Source organism: Cnephaeus nilssonii, assembly GCF_951640355.1.
Source record: "Cnephaeus nilssonii genome assembly, chromosome: 2".
Lineage (NCBI taxonomy): Eukaryota > Metazoa > Chordata > Mammalia > Chiroptera > Vespertilionidae > Cnephaeus > Cnephaeus nilssonii.
In genome coordinates, this window is record NC_137073.1 from 35,037,373 (window position 1) to 35,057,138 (window position 19,766).

At 44.6% G+C, this 19,766-nt stretch overlaps 1 protein-coding gene across 17 annotated transcripts in view; it reads right to left on the reverse strand.

The window, feature by feature from the left end:
- CUX1 (cut like homeobox 1) overlaps positions 1-19,527 on the reverse strand; it is a 353,788-nt gene extending 334,261 nt beyond the window's left edge. For 10 of the 17 annotated variants that reach the window (XM_079786428.1, XM_079786415.1, XM_079786430.1 and 7 more), the window contains exon 1: positions 19,263-19,527. In XM_079786428.1, coding sequence (XP_079642554.1) covers positions 19,263-19,325 — 63 coding nt within the window. In that variant the 5' untranslated portion in view covers positions 19,326-19,527. Of the gene's footprint in view, positions 1-17,698; positions 18,831-19,262 lie in introns of those variants that run through there. The other 7 variants (XM_079786417.1, XM_079786416.1, XM_079786420.1 and 4 more) reach the window with 5 other exon arrangements.
- Positions 19,528-19,766: the final 239 nt, after the last annotated feature.

A 19,766-nucleotide genomic window follows, 5' to 3' on the forward strand; every position in this document is an offset into this window, starting at 1 on the left:
GCAAAGGATATAGATAAATTAGAAATAATGGAAGAGAAAAAGCATCAGGCAAAAAGAAAAAAAAACAACAGGAGAATAATTTTAACATCAAAACAAATAAAATTTAAAGTGGAAAAACATCATAAATGATGAAGAAAGAATGAATATATATCTACACAATAGAAAAGGCATGGCAAATCAGGAACATATAAAAGATGATGATCGTATATGCATCCAATAATATAATATTAACATAATGTAATGACTGTTAAAACTACAGGAAGAACATTAGCAAAGACATAGAAGAATTACGTGACATGAATACACTCAAAATAATACACATAGAGAAAAATATATGCCCAAATAACACATTCTTTTTAGCACCTTCTTTTTGAGAGCATTTACAAAAATCCACCATGTGCAATGCACTAAAAAGTCTCATATATTCCAAAGAATTGAATGTTAACTATGTTCTCTGACCATAAGTAATAAAAATAGATATCAATAACATAAGAAAAGTCATTAAAGAAAAATGTCAAAAGTCTAAAATATATATACTATTAAATCACCTTTAGGTTAAAGAGAAAATTATAAGGGAAATTACAAAATTACAAACTGAATAAAAATGAAAGCACTACATGTCAAAATGTATGGAACACAACTAAAAAACAAACAAAAACCCGAAGGCAATGAGACTGAAAGAGTAAAAGCTGTTTTTTTTAATATTAATAAGGTAAACAAAACTCTATATGAGACTGAAAATAAAAACGTTTTAGACAAATTCAGAAATACAGAATGTAGAAAGACAATGAGAAATAGCTAGAGCTAAAAACAGATTTACAAAAATAATAAAAATATGAACAATCATACAAATTTTAAAACCTAGATGAAATAGGTATATTTGTAGAAAACTATAAAATGCCAGAACTGGCCTAAGACGAGAAAACTTGGATAGACCAATAACAAAGAAAAGTGAAATGGTAAACACCTTCCAGCCCACTCGGTCTCAGGCCTGATGGCTTTACAGGTAAGCCCTATCAAATTTAAGATACAGATACTAGTAATCCTCATCTTACACAAATGATTCCAAAACAATTTTAACCCATTTTATGAGACTAGTATAGCCTCAATTAACTGGATAAGAAAATTATGGCCAATTTCATGTAGTAGCACAGTTGTCAAAACATGTATCAAATCCAACAATATTTTTTAAATATAAGACAATGAAGAGTTTATCCCAGAATGCAAGGATGATTCAACATCAGAGAATCAATTAATGTATTTTTACCATATTCATAGACTGAGGGATAAAAATTGCATGGACATGAATAGATTTCAAAGAAAAGCATTTGCTGAGGGTTAACATCTGCTTATAATAAAATCTCTGAGAAAATTAGGGGGAAATGGACTTACGGTAGTTCCTTAACCTGATTAAAGCTGCTACCAAAAAAAAAATGCCTTTTAGCACATTACCTTTAAGACAAGGAAAGAAAAGGCAGGCCATCACCACCACTATGCAGCCGAGTCCTTGAGGTCCTGGCAGACAAAGCAAGTCACTCCAGTATAAGGAGTGGAAGGAAAAGGACAAAAAAGAAGTGTCACTTTTTTGCATGTTATTGTCTCCTGAGAAATACAACGGAATCAAGTTAACCAGTAAAACTAATAAGAGATTCAGCAAAGCAAGCTTGCCAGTTACAAAATCAGTAAACAAAGCCAATTGTTTTCCTCTGTAACACAATAATCAATTAGAAATAAATTTTAAACATAAAGCACTATTCACAATACTACAAAAAAATGTAAAGAACTAGAAATTAATCCAATAAAGAACACACAAAACCTTTATGGAGAAAAACAAGACCTACATAAATGGAGAAATATCTTTGTTCAAGGATGGGACAACTTAAATTTATTAATCTCCCCCAAATCAATCTGCATTTTAATCCAAATACAGTAAAAATTCCAGCAGTACTTATGGAGAAATTGACAGAAATGTGCATGAATGAATAATGAACCTTGAGTAGCTAAGATATTTTTAAAAAGAAAAGCAAAAAGAATAAATTCACCCAATCAGAAATAATCGGTTTAAACCACAGAAATTAAAATGGGTGGTACCTGTCCAAGAAGAAACAAATAGGGTAGCAGAACAAAAGAATGACCTCAGAAACATACCCACATACATATGGGGACCTCTTCCCAAATCAGCAGGTAGGACATGGGCCTGCTCAGCAAGGTGTTGAAAAACCTGACTACCTCATGCTGGATACAAAAATCAAATCCAACCTAAACTAAAGACCTAAATGTGGAAGACAAATCTATATGGCTATCAAAATATAAATATCTTTGTGATCTTGAGTGGGGAAAGATTTTCTTGAACAAGACTGAAACGCCACAAAACATGAGTATAAAAATTGACAGATCTGACTTCATCAAAATTAAAATTTCTATTTATTAAGGGACACTGCAGTGAACAAACAAGGGAGGGACTGGGAAAATATATTTGCAACAGTGAAACCAACAAAGGATTAGCATGTAAAACATACAAGGAACTCTTACAAATCAATAAAAAGATGGTAAACCATTTTTTTTTAAAAAAAGGACAAAATATACAACCAGACACCTTACAAAAGGGGAAATCTGCAAACTCTAACAAGTATAAAAATGAGATTTATAACAAGCATAAACCTTACCAGTGATCAGAGAAAAATTGTACATCATTGAAGTACCACTTTAAAACAAGAATGGCAAAAAGTCTCTAGGGAGTGCTGATGAGATTGTGGGGAGAGTAAAGTAACATGGACACTTTAGGAAGCAATCTGGCAGTCCTTAGTGAATTAAGAACAATGTCATACTGGAACTCAACAATCCAGTCCTGACATCAGCCAAGAGATTGAAGAAGTGGGAGACACTGGGATGTTAGAGGCCACTGAGGGAGGCCATCCCCAGGGAAATGGATATGTGAGCTAAGGTGGTGCTATGAACTAAATTGTGTCCCCTCAAATTCATATGTTGAAGTCCTAGCCCCCAGCATGATGGTGTTTGGAGGTGGGGCCTTTAGGAGGAATTTAGGTTTTGATGGGGTCATAAGGATGGGCCCCCTCCTGATGAGATTAGTGCTCTTATAAGAAGAGATGTCAGAGACCTCCCACACTCCCTCTCAATACCCTCCATCATATGAGGATACAGCAAAAAGATTACTGTCTACACGTTAGGAAAAAGTCCTTGCTAGGAACAGAGTCTGCAGGCAGCTTGATCTTGGACTTCTTAACCTCCAAAACTATCTATCTATCTATCTATCTATCTATCAAAGCCTAAGCGACTGTCCGAACGTTCGACCATCAGACCTGTACCTTGACACACACTGACCACCAGGGGGCAGATGCTCAATGCAGGAGCTGCCGCCCTGCGGTGACTTGGCAGCTGCGGTTCTCAAGGGAGCCCGATTCTGGGGTGCGTCACCTGAGAACCACCCTCTTGCAATCCGGGACCCCTTGGGGGATGTTGGAGAGCCAGTTTCGGCCCATCTCCACAGGCCAGGCCAAGGGACCTTACCAGTGCACAAATCCGTGCACTGGACCTCTAGTTAGCAATAAATGTCTGTTGTTTACGCCACCCAGTCTGTGGTATTTGTTACAGCAGCTCGAGCTAACTAAGGTAAGTAGATTCTTAAGATGGAATCCGATGTAGCTATCATGAATGATGAAGGAAATTGATAGGGAGTAATGTAAACAGATCTCAAAAACAGTGATGAATAAAAAGGAAGGAAAGAAAAATTTACAGCACAATACCATACTTATGAATTAAAATTACACAAACAAAAGAGGCCACATATTTTACAAGAATACACCCATATAAAAGCACATTAAACACATTAGACTGAGGATAGGAGGTAACTAGAAATGGAGATGAGCATAAAGGAGAAAAATGTAATCAGATGAATTATGATGTGCTGTGAACTTGAAGAGTGATTAATGCAACTCATGTAGGGTGAGACCCACATGTATGCATACACACAACACAATCACACCCTGAAGGCAAGCAGAAAATTGAGATTTGGTTTTTCCTGACCAAAGGGTAGAAATGAGTTTTTAAACTCTACAATTTGACTTAAGGATTTTGATCTTTAACGTGATAAAACTGGCAAGATGTTCCTAAATTTTCAAGTTTATAGTGAACTACGTTGATAACGGCCCCTCATTTCTGTTCCACTAAGGAATGATATACCTATCTGAATTGACAGACCTACATAGACACACATATACAACTGAATAAGATTTTGTATTTTGCTGTAACTTATGGAATCTGTCCATTTCATTCACAATTTACCCCAGCTTCTAATTATACTTAACTGAGTATTAACCATTCTAATTGCTTAGTGCTTTATTGGCTAGATCTAAAGTATTGAGGGACATCTGGCTTGGCAAATGGAATTCTGCTTGCTATTAGAAGAGAGCTTAGAGCATTCATATTCTTCTCACATTCTGAAGTCTACATTCACCCAGGACTGGTACATCTCAAAAACATTACTTGTAATTCACACCAAATCAAAGCAGTCAAGAGAAACTTTCTATTTCTATGACCTGGATTTTAACTGTGATGGTCTTGTTCCATGGCACAGAGAGCTGGGGGCATGGTGACTGGGGACTGAGGGCCAGGTTCCTTACATTTTTACTCTGCATGCTCTGCAGTTGCACTTCCTTGGGTCCACCCTACATGGCTAAGACGATGGTAGCAGGCCTGGACAGCCTCCTCCCGCACAAGAGTGTTCACAGGCAGAAAATGACAGTTTGTCCTGGCTCATTAACTTTTATCAGAGAAGCAGCACTTTCTCATAAGCACCTCTACCAGACATTCCCTGTTTCTCTAGCCAAAACAGTGAAATGCCCACCACACTTGGTGGGGAGGAGGGAATACCAGGATACCAGAATTAGTTCAAACAAACTCCAAGCTTTGTCCTCAGCAGAGGAGAGGACCGGACCCTTGCTGGTTAGCAAGGAAGGAAGGTGGGGATGGGAGAGATCCTGGGTGGGCAACCAACAGCATCCACTCTTACTTCGAGGCCTTTCAAAAATCCAATTGTAAATAACACTCATTCCAAAGGGGAGCTACTCACCATGTGAGGAACCTATGGAGGAAATAAGAGGAAGAAAAGAAAAGAAAATGGACCCACCACCTGATGTTAAAATGAGCACCTTGGAGGTCAGAAAGTAACAAACTCAAAAAATTAAACAAAAAGTTACTATATATGACCCAGCAATTCCACTCCTAAGTACATACCTAAGAAGATTGAAAACATACCTTCACACAAAAACAGATACTCACGCCAGCATTATTCATACTAGCTCCAAAACAGAAACAACCCAAAATGCCCCTCAAATTATAAAAGAATAAACAAAATGCTGATTACCTACCATGGGATATTATTCAGCCATAAAAAGGAATGAAGTACTGACACATGCTACAACATAGCAGAACCTGGAAAACATCACGCTGAGTGAAAAGAAGCCAGACATTTAAAAAGCCACATATTGTATGATTCCATTTTTTATGTGAAGTATCCAGAATAGGCAAATTCATAGAGACAGAAGGCGGGGAGAGGGGGTGACTGCTAACATGTATGAAGTTTCTTGTTGGGGTGCTGGAAATGTTCTAGGACAAACTGGTTGCACAACATTGTGAATGTACCGACAACCGATGAATTGTACACTTTATTTAAAAAGGTGAAAATGGTGAATTTTATCTAAAAAAATAGAAAGTAACAGAACAGAGGTATCAAGCATTACGGCAGCTCTTTGTACCAAGACAACAAGCAGCATGCTTAACAGAAAAATTTTTTCCCATAGTGCTCTGCACCATCATACTCCCCCCACCCACCCCCAATTTAAAACCAGTTGTAAACTCAAATGTTTTCAAGTCCTACTCTCCCTTGAAAAATGGAAAGTCAGTAAGACTATTAGGCATCTTCATGGACCTAACTCCATTTACCTCGGCTTGTGCTTCAAAAGCTGGGGCTCTTTTGCCAGAGCCGTTTGCTCTGCACATTCAACAGGGAAACACCATGGAAAACCCATGGAGCATTAAGAAAGCCTCTCTAGTTTGGGACGTAAGGACCAGCTTTGGAAAAGATGCCCTGGGCCTCTCAAATAAAATAGCAGGTATCTCACAGAAACAGAACACTGGACACTGAACACCACACGTGGGCACCACGGTTTAAAGTCCATTCCAAGAAGCTTCCAAGCAACAGTTAGATGGCAGGTGTGTCTACCTTCCTTATTCAAGGGTAAGTGGGGCAGGACAGGAGGCTCAGACCACTGCAGCCTACTGAGAACACAGCACCCCCATTCTGAGATGGGCTGTGTGACCCCCATCAGCAGGAGATGGGAGTGGCAATGGTCAATTGGGGTGAAGATTTCTTAGCAAGACCCCCCCCCCTCCTCCTAATACAAAATAAAACCACCACTATTTGCATAGAGGAAGCCTAGAAACATAAAGCTCTATCCTGGGGTCTGAGGCTCAGTTTTCTGGTCCCAGAAGCTCTGTGCCCTGATCTCCTGAAATAATACAGCACACAAATATTTTTAATCTGGCTTCCACCTTCCTCTTTCACCCCAAGGTGGTTTTCACACCTTTTCCTCCCTCCATAAACAGTCTTTCCCATTCCTGAAGCCTTTACTTTCACTTGAAGGCAACCTACCTCCCGTATCCCAGAAAAAATAGAAGAATCACACACTCTACCCTCAGCTTCCCTCCAGCCACCCCAAACTCACTTTCCTAGTATGAGACCTTCTCTCCAATCTGCAGAGTTCCAGCCTCTGCACTCTAAATCAATCCTTCCTTCGGGAATGTACACTATCACCCTCTCTCTCTTTCCTTTCCTGCACTTCCCACTCATCCCACACCTTGGCATGCCCCCAGGGAGCTGCCCCTGCTGAGGCAGGACAAGAAGGAGCCTCCTGGGCAACCCTAGAGGGCAGCCAGCCTGACCCAGGTGTAGTCCCCGAGCTGCTGAACAGAAAGTGGCAGTCCTGAACCCCAACCCCCCACACACCAGTAGGCACCTGACTGGCCACAAATATCGCACTATAATTAGTTGTAATTGAAGCCCAAGGTAATTAATTACATAATTTTGAAGTGTTCAAGTTTAAGTCCGTTAAAATTACATCATGAAATTGGGGAATTAAAAAGGATTACCAACCAAAAAAGCAAATAGGGATGGAGAAAGAAACCCGAGGCTGACTCCATGCATATCTGAGTCACCCAATGCTCATGTACAGGGCAGTCACCCCACCTGCTTTTAATAAACGTGTGGGGCCCAGCCAGGCAGCCATGTGCACCGGCTGCCTCTGGAAGGGCCAGCACCAAGTGACACTGCCCTGCTGGATGCTCAGCGTCACCTGGACCCTGAAGACCACTCGCTCAGTACACTGCTCCCTGCCTCTTCCACAGCGGCTTTCCCCAGCCTGTTTCCTACACTGAGGCCTCTCCGACACGTGGCCTGTCTAAATGCCACTCTCCCAGCCCCATCTCTGCCACAGCCACTTCGATCCCAGGGGCCCTCCCAGAAATGCCAGGGCCAGAGCACTTCCTTTGCCATCACCCCCCAGCACTCGGTCTGTATCTTCTCTCCTGGCCCAGTCCCTCTCCATCTCTTACTGGACTTTGAGTGCCACACCCTCCAAATCCATTCTTTACCATCCCTCCCTCCACATTCCGATTCAGCCTTTCATATAGGGATCCTGGAAAGACCTTCCTAAACACAAAACTGAGGACTGAATTGTCTCTCTTTAATTTAAAAAGCAGTTATTTCTCAGGGCCTTCAGAACCAGAAATGACTCCATGGGGCTTTGCACAGGCCCTGGGCACTGGCACTCTGTAATTGACTTATTCCTATATTTACTTTCTGTCTCTCCTGCTAGAATGTAAGTTCCTTGTGGGCAGGGATTTCCTGCTGCTCAGATCATTAGAACGCTGTGCTAGAACTGTGCCTGGCCCAATGGAGATGACCTAAGTCAACAGAGCAAGATGGCCCAGGCCCATTTTTCCCCATCCCTGCCCTGCCTTCTCTACACAGACACCCCAGCCCTTATTAACTGATGCCTGGGATACTGTGTATCCTGCAGTTCTCTGAGCAGCAGGGCCAGGGACTTACCTTGGTACCCCAGAGGCTTAAATAGAAACAAGTACAGTAATCAGGTACCATGGAGACATGACTGATTGATGAATGAATGAATGAATGAATGAACTGCCCCATCAGTTTATAAAAAAAATGAGTTGCTCAAAAAACAAATAACTGCAAACAACTTCACTCAAATGTGCATTATTTCCCAGACCAGCGCACCTTTTTACAAATTTCTTTTCATTTATAACTCTATTACAAAACAAGCTGCATTATCACAAAAAATCAGGCATGCAAAAACATCATCTGAATCCTAAAAGTTCAATTTTTCCATGAGACTTCCTTGAGGAACATAAGCTAAGATCTAAGGAGTGTCATCTGACCAGGCCTCTTCTCTCTGAACAGATGCCCACCCACAGACCCCTTAGAAAGCCAGTCTCCTACTGAACTCACCCAACTCCGCCTTCATGTGTAACAGAGAACAAAACCCTGTGTAGTCGGTGCTTCTAGGTGATGTGCATGGGTTTGAATCCAGTATCACCGCAGTGACTAAATCAACTAGACTCTCAGGTGCTGAGTAGAGATTTTGGCCATCAAGAGGCTAAGTACATATAGTATCTAACAGCAAATTGTTCTCCAGCACCAGCTTCAGGCCCAGTGTCTCAGAAAAAAAGTCCTGGTTGGGACTCATGCTCCCTCTATGACTCTTCTTCCTCCTTCCTGTCCTATGGATGTCAGGCTCCACCCCCACCCATGCTGGAGGTGGGGCAGTGGCTCATCTCAGCTCCCCTCTCTCAATGCAGTCCCACAGCCCTTACTTCCCCAAATCCATGCAAATGATCATGCAGCCAGACAGTGACATCACCTCTACAAAAATATCCTAGGTACTTTCTTTGTAAATGAAGAAGCAGAGAAAGCACGCAGGCTATGAAGGCCACTGCTCTGAAACTGGCCCAGAGCCTCTGCCCAGACACATGCCAGAACCTCGGGCAGCTGGGGGATAAGCGCACACGAGACAATTCTCTAGTGCTGACACCCAGGCCTTCGTGTTCCTGCCTATTCACTTTCTCTTGCATCGGGTAGGTTCTGATCATTTCAATACACATTTTCTCTGTTAATATGGGGAAGTCTATTCCCATTTAGGCTGTGAGCAGAGTCAAAGGATAAATCTGTCAAAGAATTGTTCTGCCCAATTCTAGTTTTAGAAATGTGAATTTTTTTGTTTTATGAGCCACAAATACAATTATGTATATTTCAACCAATGTGTGTGTCACCTTGTAAAGAAGGAATCAAAAAGCAATCTAGCCCCGGCCAATGTGGCTCAGTGGTTGAGCATCGACCCATGCATCAGGAGGTCAATTACCAGTAAGGGCACATGCCCAGGTTGCAGGCTCGATCCCCAGCAGGGGGTGTGCAGGAAGCAGCCAATCAATGTTGATGTTTTTCATTGATGTTTCTATCTCTCTCATCCTCACTTCCTTTCTCTTTAAAATCAATAAAAACATATAAACTTTTTTAAAGAAATCTATGTTCTACCAATGTGTACCTATTAGTGGCTGTCAAAACACAGCCATTTTAATACAACCTACCCACCTCTGACAATCCTAAAAAGAATTCCATTTGCATTCCTTAGTTAACTAGCTGAATGAGTGCTAAATTAAACAAGGCCCACAGTTCTCATGCAGCAGGACTTTTTGGGTACCAAGGGCAGGGTGAAACAGCAGGTGCATAACATAAGGTAGAGAGCAAGAGCTTGAGTGGTAAGGATGGCTGGAAGGTATAAGGTACAAGTGGGAAGAAATAACCAAGAAGGAAGCCAGAGCTCAGAGGGGAGGTCACAGAGACCACCAGCCACTCCCTAACTATTCTGCTGGAAGGTCCTCACTCCCACATTTCCCCACGTGCATAGAAATCAGCTCAAGCTTTCCCTCCCTTCTGGGCACTTTCTTGACCCACCAACCCAGCCCTATCCCCCATTTTGATGCCCTTCCTCTGCAGCTCTTTGATGTCTCAGGCACACAGCTCCAAGCACACAGCCATATTATCCCAGCTGCTCCATCCACCTCTGCCCATAGGAGGCTGCCATGCTACCCTGAATCGAGGTGCCTGGCACACAGGATCTCTCCAGCAGCACTGGTTTTAAAACGAAGGAAAGGAGTGGGTGAAATAAGGCTTGATACTCAGATGTGCACAGGGAGGATAGTGAATCTGGAATCCTTCTAAGTGGGGCAAGGTTTAGATAAAGGTAGAGACAACTATCAGGAACTCTGTCTGCTGGCCTGAGGAATGTGGTCTCCATTCTGTGCTAAACTGAGCCTCTGTGGGTGTCTAAGGAGAGGAATGACATGATGAAATCAATGGGTTGGGAAGATTAATCTGGCAGCCACCTCTATAATGGATTGCAAACTGTATTGAATGGACAATTTTGAAACAAGTAAAGCCTACACACTCAGCTCTTGTTAGATTTGGCTCTCACATAGAAGCAGCCCCCAAAACTAATTACACACACACACACACACACACACACACACACACACACAATTTATTAAAGTATCAGTTCATTTTTAAATGATGGCATAATTATATACCAATACAGAGCAATGTAAAACATAGCAAACCACTTCATAGTCCCCTGACAATGACAGTCAACCATAACTGGCAATATCCTTCCTCTTCCAATGCCACGTCTATGCTGCCAAGTTGGAATGCAGGGATGAGAAGTGGGTAGGGGAGAAGAGAGATGAGAGATAGCATTCCCTCTAGGATGGCCAGCTCCAGATGGGGACAACCTGATTGCGTACCACTGCTCTCCAAGATAAGTGCTCACCAGGCCCTGGCTACCTCACTGATCCTCTGTGCTTGCCTGTGACTGAGGCATGTGGTGGACCAAGTCGTCTGAACAGGCACCTTGCAATAGCCTGAGTTTCTGTCTGGCTCCTAGGTCCCACTCGTGCCTACAAACCTGACCTCATTTCCCACTTGGCTGAATGATGTGACTGCATGCAGCATTATGTAAGCGAAGAGTTGAGGTACAGCTAAAATGAAGCAATTCCAGTAAATTAATGTTTCTATACTGATTTACATGAATGCTCCTAAACTCAGTTTTCTGTTTCAAAATTGTACAATTTACAACAGTTTTGCTGTGTGAACAGGAGAGGAAGACTTGATTTGCAAGTCTACTTATAATTTTTGTTGTAATTGTTATGTTGGTGACTCAAAATCTTTTCCCTTTATGCCCTAACTGGTTTGGCTCAGTGGATAGAGCGTTGGTCTGCGGACTGAAAGGTCCCAGGTTCAATTCCGGTCAAGGGCATGTACCTTGGTTGCGGGCACATCCCCAGTAGGAGGTGTGCAGGAGGCAGCTGATCGATGTTTCTCTCTCATCGATGTTTCTAACTCTCTATCCCTCTTCCTTCCTCTCTGTAAAAAATCAATAAAATATATTTTAAAAAATAATAAAAAAAATCTTTTCCCTTTAAAAGGTTTTTGTTCTATGCGCCAATTGCTATCTACATGCTCAATGAGAGCAGAGAAGAACAATGTGACACAGAAATAATTCACTGTACAGACCTGCATGGGTTCAAGTTCTAGCCAACTACTGTGGTGAAAAACAGAAAATAAAGGACAGTTTCACCATTATCGGCCGCACCTTTTAGAATGAAGCAAAAATGGTGATAGGAGCAACAGACTGTTCCTATTTTCCGAGTAAGAAAGTAAGTTTTTTTCCAAATATAATCAAAAATTAAATGTACAATTCCCTCCAGCAAGATTTTTACTTTTCATTTACATAGTATCTTTCTTCCAAGAATCTCAAAATAATGGCGCTCCACAAATATTTTTTTAAAAGTCACAATAACGGAGGGGACAGGCTTGGCAGGGCAGGAGCTCAGAAGTGGGGCAAGAAATGGCAGGCAGTGGTGACAGCAGGCACTTGGGGCCGGCAGCATCCAGGCAGAGGGTGGTTCCATAGAGGCTCTTCTTTTACCAACAGCCCACCGGCCTTGCTTACGTTTTCAGCTTCAGGCTTTTCAAGACAAGGATTTACCTTTGGTGTCATGTGCTAGCTTTAATCAATTTTTTTTTTTTTATCTAAGTAGCAATTTCTCTCCAAAAAACAAAGGTGGCAATAAGCCAAAGACCCTAACAACTCCAAAATAACAACTGAACCAAGGTTCCTATAATGAATTCACATTCTTTTCCGTTTCTAACACATAAAATTATATTAGAAAATAAAATATTAACAATTGGGGGGAAAGACCCAATGTAAGAAAGTCTGTCTTGCATTTAGGAGGAAATTGGGAAGAAGCTTTAGAATTTTTTTTTTTAAAGCTAGATGGGCAGGATCTGAACATCTTACATTTAGCAAAAAGCTGCCAACACCCAAATAGAATTTTAATGACAGCAGGAATGGCATCCTTTTTCTCTCAATTTCACAATATTCACTTAAGAACTAATTTGTCAATTTGTTTTTCCTTTAACCAAACTCAAAACCATATATAACTTAAAAAAACATTAACTGTTTTTACTTATTGACCAAACACAACCAAATAGAAAAATGTCAAGAAAACAGCTCCATGCTGATATACTCAGGGTAATGCTAATAAAGAACAAGTTTCAGTAACCTCTGCTAATTTCCTCGGACTTGAACTTCATCATTCAGAGTTAAAAGCATTCAGGATTTCAATTGTCAGCTGACTAAGTCCCCCAGGTCATGAACAAGACCCAGTAGGCCTGTCCTGTCCTTTTGTGTTTTATAAAGGTACAGGGCCACTCTGTTGAAGAATCTAGTCAATTTTATGTGAATCTCATACCTGGCTATTTTTCCCTGTTGCTCCCAGGTGTTAGGTAAATTCTTGGGAGGAATGAAACTCCCAACCTCATGCCTTTCCAGTCACCTGTCTGATGGTGTTTCTGAGGAGGGAGAGAGGGGGTTGGTTCCTCTGAAGAACCCACACCAATCATGTTTGAGGAACTTCCCAGGCTGTCCATGCCACAAGGCTCCGGTAAACAAAAATTCTGCTCTGGGCCTCCTGCAGTAAAAGCCTTCAGATGCAAGTGAAGAAACTGACATTTATTGTGTGCACTAACATCATTCTATCGGAATTTAATTAAACCAAGCGTTAGAATTATTTTTATTATAGAGTTGTTTACTTTTCAAAGAAAAGATCTTGATGGGTTTTGCAATAAATTATATGTCTTCCAGAAAGAGTTGTTCACCCTCATTGTTTTTTTTTAACTGTGTCATATTATGTGAATAGGATAGCACACCCACTCTTAAAAAATCTTTAAGTCACAGGCCAGGTACATTAACCCAGGTGCTTCAAAGCTGTTTCAGGTGTGGCACAAATGAGTGCAATGCCGCTGGTTCCTCCTCAATCCCAAGTAACTTCCTGCAGGACCATTTCCTGCCCAGCCAAAACTACTCTTCTCTACCAACCTTCTCAGAAGACAGCTGAAAAGCAGGACTGAATACAGCTCAACAAACCCAAAAGTGTGGCAAAACCAAGAGCTTAATACAAATCTTAGTCATCCTCTTCAGTAAAATCAATACCCAAATACCAACCAAAACTTAGTTCTTAAACAAAAAGCAAAACCAAGACTATTTGCTGGCTTTGAAAACTAGAATAGAAAAAATGACATACAATTCAGAGGGCTCCACCTTTATTACTGAAATGTCCCCCTAACCATTTTGGGTGTGTTTTTTTTCCAGGGCAGGCTACTATTTAAGCTTATATTTCTAAATGTAGAATTTTAGGGAAAGTAGTTTCTGTCTGAATTTGAAATCATTATCAAGGTATAATAAATGTACCCAAATGCTCATGACAATAAATGTTTATCAAATTAGAAGTCACAAATAAATTCACCTTTTTTGCTATATAAGTTACATAATACAGATATTAAATCACTTGTCTAATTACGCCATTAAAGTTTTTTTTTGCTCCATGCTCTACACATGTGGGTCTCTCTCAGGTGTCTGGGTATCCAGTTCCTAAAATGCCCAGCAGGACTGGAACATCCAGGGAAACAGTAGTGGGCAAAATGAGAGGTCATGGGGCTCCTCTTCCAATAGTTTCAACAAAACCAATGGCTTTAAGTAAAAAGTGTCTCTATGCTTTGCTATAATAACATTTAAACACAGGATTCCAAGAATTCCACCTGTTTCCAATTAGATAGCAGAATTGCTTGAGTGTTTAAACTACATTCACTTGCTACTTATACAAAACAATTCTTCCGGGTTTTTTTGAACATTTTAAGTATGTTAAAATAAGATTAAGGGTCTGGTTTAAACAATCCGAGGCAGGGGAATTTCAATTGAAACCAAAACTATCTCTCTGCAGCCATAATGCAGAGCTTCAGACAAAACAACAGGACAAGATATGTGACTGTGTATCTTTGACGATTACTTGTAAAAATCAGATCTTTCATAAGGAAAACAATTATATTTTTAAAGTTATACATTAGTGTTTTTTAAATATATATTTTTATTGATTTCAGAGAGGAATGGAGAGGGAGAAAGAATAGAAACATCAATGATGAGAGTCATCAATCGGCTGCCTCCTGCACACCCCCTATTGGGGATCGAGCCCAAAACCCAGACATGTGCCCTGATTGGGAATCCAACCCTGACCTCCTGGTTCATAGGTCCAGGCTCAACCACTGAGCCACACCGGCTGGGCTGTACATTAGTTTTAAGTAGGTGTCAAAATAATCTCTAAAATTATGTATGATCCTATATGTTAGAATAACTTCTATAAAAACTTTAGGTAACATTTGTGTTACAGTCATCAGATACACTCATGTGAATTTACAAATCTGTGAACTATATAATGGAAGCACAAGGAAGAATGTGGCCTAGGTCTGCAAGATTTTTTCACATATTGACTTTCTCTTTTTTTAAAAAGGACACCGTTTCCTCCAACAAATTTGTTCTTCCTTCATTTCACTGTGAATGTTCCTTGGGCTTTATAAATGAGCTGAAATGAATATGGCTTTTTCTACTGTGAGCCTGTTTTCTCTCCTAAAACACAGCCTGTGAGCACAGCCTTAAGGAGTTTTGACTGTAGGCTGCTGCTGGTAGCTAGGGGGGGTGGGGGGGGTGGGGAGTAGGGAGATCTTACAGGAGCACAGACTATTGTTTCTGCACAGCTCCCACATAAAACCTGGTGGGTTTGTTTTAATTGTACACAACTGAGGGGAGGACTTTTTCAACAGCCATTAAAGGTCTTGAGCTCTATCAGCTCACCAGACAGCATTTTTAAGGTTAGCTCAGTGGATTAGGAGAGAATAATTCCTAAGGGAATTGGCAATCTGTTCCCTTTCCCTTTCCAACTTTCTCATGTAGCTAACTACTGGTAAGAGATGGGTAAAATTGGGGAAGCAGGTGAAGGGGGTCTCTATGGACCCAAACGGTATGAGAAGTTGTTGTATAACTTCATCCCTTCACTGACTTGCACCAAAACAAACAAAAAAACCATACACATAATTTCACACAGAAAAACAAAACTTCAATCAACTGATAATGACTGCCCCCCAATCTCAAAGACACTGATATTGAAAGAACCAAGAAAATAAAGAAAGCAACAGCATGGAAACCCTTGATTTGTTTACTCATTATTTCATAAAGGTACTCGATGGGACACATATTTCAGTCAAAATAATATACTTCTTATGGGAATAGTACTGGATGACAGGTAACATACACACTTCCTTAACAGAGAAAACAAAATAAAAGCAACCAGAAAATGGACTTACAGCAAAACTGAAATTGCTTTCTTGTTTTTAAAAAAAAAGAAGTAAATGTTTAAAGTTTACTTATAGAGGTTCCTTAAAGAGGAACATCAGTCACCAAATAGGAATAATGCCCCCAAGGAAAGCAAGTCACTGGCAGGCTCCATCCCAAAAGTTGTGCTAACATACAGAGTTACATGAGCTTGTTTTAGAAAGTGTCCTCTTTTCAAGCATGTATTTAAAAGGCAAATTTATACAGTGGTGTTTTTCTCATTTAAAAAAAAAAAAAAAGCCTGGTTTTTACAAGTGTGGGATAGGATAAAAACTTGTCCAACTAGTCTTAGCAATGCCAGAGCACTGAAACTTCCATACCACAAGCTTTGGGGACTAAAAAGGAAACGAAATAGAGCTCAATCTTCAGAAACTCTCTTCCTGGGCACTCTTAAGTCCCAAGACAGTTTCAAGACTGACCAAGCAGAGGGACAAGAACACAGCCCTGGCTCACTGGCTGTGAGAGAGGCCACAACTAACTGCTTTATCTAGCAGGGACCCACTGAAGTCTCTAACCTGGATCTGGGTCTAGCTGAGACCAGCCTCTTCACCCTCAGGTATCAATGCCACAACGCACACTGGGCTCTGCAGGCAACCTGATCTCAATGGAAGGGGTTCTGGAAAGATGAGAAGAATCTGAAACTAATGAATTCTCTCTTCTCAAACTGCAGTCTCATTGGGTCACTTACTGTCTGTGGGAATAGAGATGACACTAAACTAGATATCAACTCAAAAGGCCTCTTCAGGGCCCAGAGAAAGAACCAGTTTAGCCTTATACTTTGAACTTTGGTAGTCCATAGTCAACTTAAGTTTTTCAAACATGTGAAAAAGCAGCAATAGGAAAATCATCCAAGGCCAAATCATATCTACCATCAAAGGCCAATTGGTGCTCAGGAAAGAGAAAGATGCTTTTTTAAAGCAAGATCAACATCTAATGGTTCATTCACATAAACTGACAGGGAAACTTTCAATCGAATCCTAGAGTTACACAGTTAAGTGTCCTCACGATATCCTGAACAAGTAGCTAATCACTGGGGGGAGAGAGGGTGACCTCAAAGACTTCATAAGATCTAATAACGCTCTAGAAGCCAAATGCATTTCCCAGGCAGTTTTTCCAGGATGCTTAAAAAAGAATGTCACATTCAGGAAGACAAGAAGAAAAAAAAAAAGAAAAGAAAATTAAGGCTTGTCTCTTAAAACTCCACAACGGGTTTTACAATAAGCACAGGAATTAAATTATGGTAAAAAGGAGCTATTTTTACTAAAACAGGGTAGACCAATTTATCAAAAATGCCATTTGGCTGTGTTCATTACATTCAGGAATTTAATTTACACAATAGACACTTTGGAGTAATCTATTTTAGTCAATAAATACTCAAACTCCTTTAAGGTTTAATCTTATCGGAAATACATATTTCACATAGTCTTCTTCCCAGTTAAGCGAGACATTTGAAGAAATTTCATAACGACGATGAGTCTGCATTACCAAGTTCTTACGTAGGCAAGGGCAAAAACAAGCATATACAATTAAAGTTGTCAGGCTCCATTTATATATGTTTTAATCCAATCTGCTTCATTTCATATAAGCCTGCATCTGGATTTCATTTGCTTTCCTCCTAAAAGTATTGTAGGTCACAATCACCAGTCCTCCGGGTTAGGAAAGTTCGGCCAAGTTTACCTTCACTCACACCTTACAGTGGGGAGCAGTAGCTGGCCCTCGGGGACGCTGAGGGACCCCTGGAGCGCCAGGGCGCCCTGGGCTCTTTTAAGCCGCAGGGGGTCCCCAGCGCTCTCAGAGCTTCTGGCCCACACGCCGCTGCCGCTCACCTTCAACTTGGCTCCCGCTACGCACAACATCCACCTGGCAGAGTCCCGAGGCTGTCCAGGCGCGGCGAGCGTGGAGCTGGCAGGTTCGGGGCGGACCCCGAGGGCGCGCCGCTCCTCTGGGTGGGAGGTGGACCGCAAGAACGCACCCCCTGGGCACGGCGGCAGCTTTGGCGCCGGATGGGGAGCCCCGGCGCGATCACCAGCCGGCGCCCCGGGCTCGGCGCGCGGACCACGGCCCCGCACGCCACGGTTCGGCGGGCCCCCGGGGGCTCTGCTTTCGAAAACACAACCCGAGAAGGCATTTCGGAGCCGACCCGGGGCGCGCTCCATCGCACCCCCGGGCCCAGCTGGGAAGGCAGAGTCCGGGAAGAGAGGGCCAAAGGGGAGTGGGGGGATTACTAGGGGCCGCGGGAAATCCTGGGCGCCGGTGAGGGCCGCCGGGACAGGCGGCGGGGTGGCGGCGCCCCCCGCCCAGGAAGACAGCGCGCGGGGACTCAGCGCGGGGCTAGCGCTTGGAGAAAGTTGCAGCCCCCGCACGCGCCGGCACAGCCGACCGCTGAGCGCTCCTGGGCGCCCTAACACCCAGACTTCGCGCGCGGGGCGACCCCACCACCCCTCGCAAGTTTCCTCAAAGCGCCCCTAGCCGTGTCCCCGGCCGCGGAGGAGCCGACGGCGCCACTTGGATAGGCACACAAAAGAGCGGGGCGCTGCGGGGTCTGCGGTGGCCCCGGGGCTCCCGCCCAGACGTAAACAAACCCCGGGGTCCGCGTTAGGAGCCCGACACCAAATGCGGGAGCAGCCACGCGGCCCCGCCCGCTGACAGCTGCGGGCAGCGGCCGAAGCCCGCGCCGACCGGGCCGGGGAACTCGGACGCCTGCCGGCCCGCCCGGCCACCCGCCCGCCTGGCCGGAGCCGGGCCGCGCCGCCGCCGGTGGCCGCTCTGACCCTCCCCCGAGCCGGCGGCACCACAGCGCCACCAGCCCAGCTCCGCCGCGCCGGCGGCAGTGGCGGCGGCGGCTCCTCCTGGAGAGGCAAGGCGCTTCACCCCCCACAGCAACTCCCCACAAACTTTCCCCAGGAATACGGCGGGCCGGGGGCGCGGGGCGCGCGGCCAGGCGCCACCGACCGGCCGCAGCCCCCTCCCGGCGCGGCGCTGCGCCGCCGCCGCAGCCCGCTCCCCGCTCGCGCGCGCACCCCGCGGACCGCCGGGGCCGCCCCCTCCCCGGTCCCGCGGCGGCAGCGGCAGCGGTGGCGGCGCAGGGCCGGGGGGGCGCCCGGGGTGGGGGCCGACCCCGGGGGCAGCGGTGGCGGCGGCGGCTCCCGGCGCCATCTTGGGCTGATCGATGAATTGAACAAAGAGGATCAATTTCTGATCAAGCGAGTTATCAATGGGGGCCGGGGAGAGAGAGGGACTTGTCCCCGACTCGGCCCGGCTTTCCCCGGCACCCCCTCCTCCCCGCCGCCGCGGCCCCCCGGCGACCGGGCAGCCCGGGGCCCCGGGGGAGGCCGCGACCGCCCGCAGCCCCCACCCCGGGGCGAGAGGCCGAGCGCGGAGAAGCCTGACCTGCAGCTGCTGTAAATCAAAGCGCTTCCAATATTGAAACATCGATCCCACATTGGCCGCCATCTTGAGACATATTGAGACGGAGTGAGAGGCTGATAGAGAGGGGGCTGGAGTTCAGGAGCCGCCAGGAGGCAGCAGGCGGGCGGCGCCAAAACCCGGCCTGGAGCCGGCCGCCACCGCCTCCACCGAGGACGCGGACTCCTCCTCACGGCGCCGCCGCAGCCACGGCGAGCCCGAGCCGGAGCCGGAGCCGGAGCCCGAGGGCGCGGCGGCCGCCGCCGGGCCTGGCGCGTGCGGCCCCTGCCCCCTCCCCCCATGCCGGCCCGGGGCCCGCGACCCCCGCCCCTCCCGGGCCCCCAGCCCCAGCGGGCGCGGCCGCCGGCCCGGCCCCGCCCCGAGGGGGCGCTGGAGGGCAGCGGAAAGGGTGCTCCGGGCCCCGGCTGGAGTCCCCTGGGGCGTGGGTTGGGCCCCCGGGGGTCGCGGTCGTTGGCCCAGCGCCGCCCC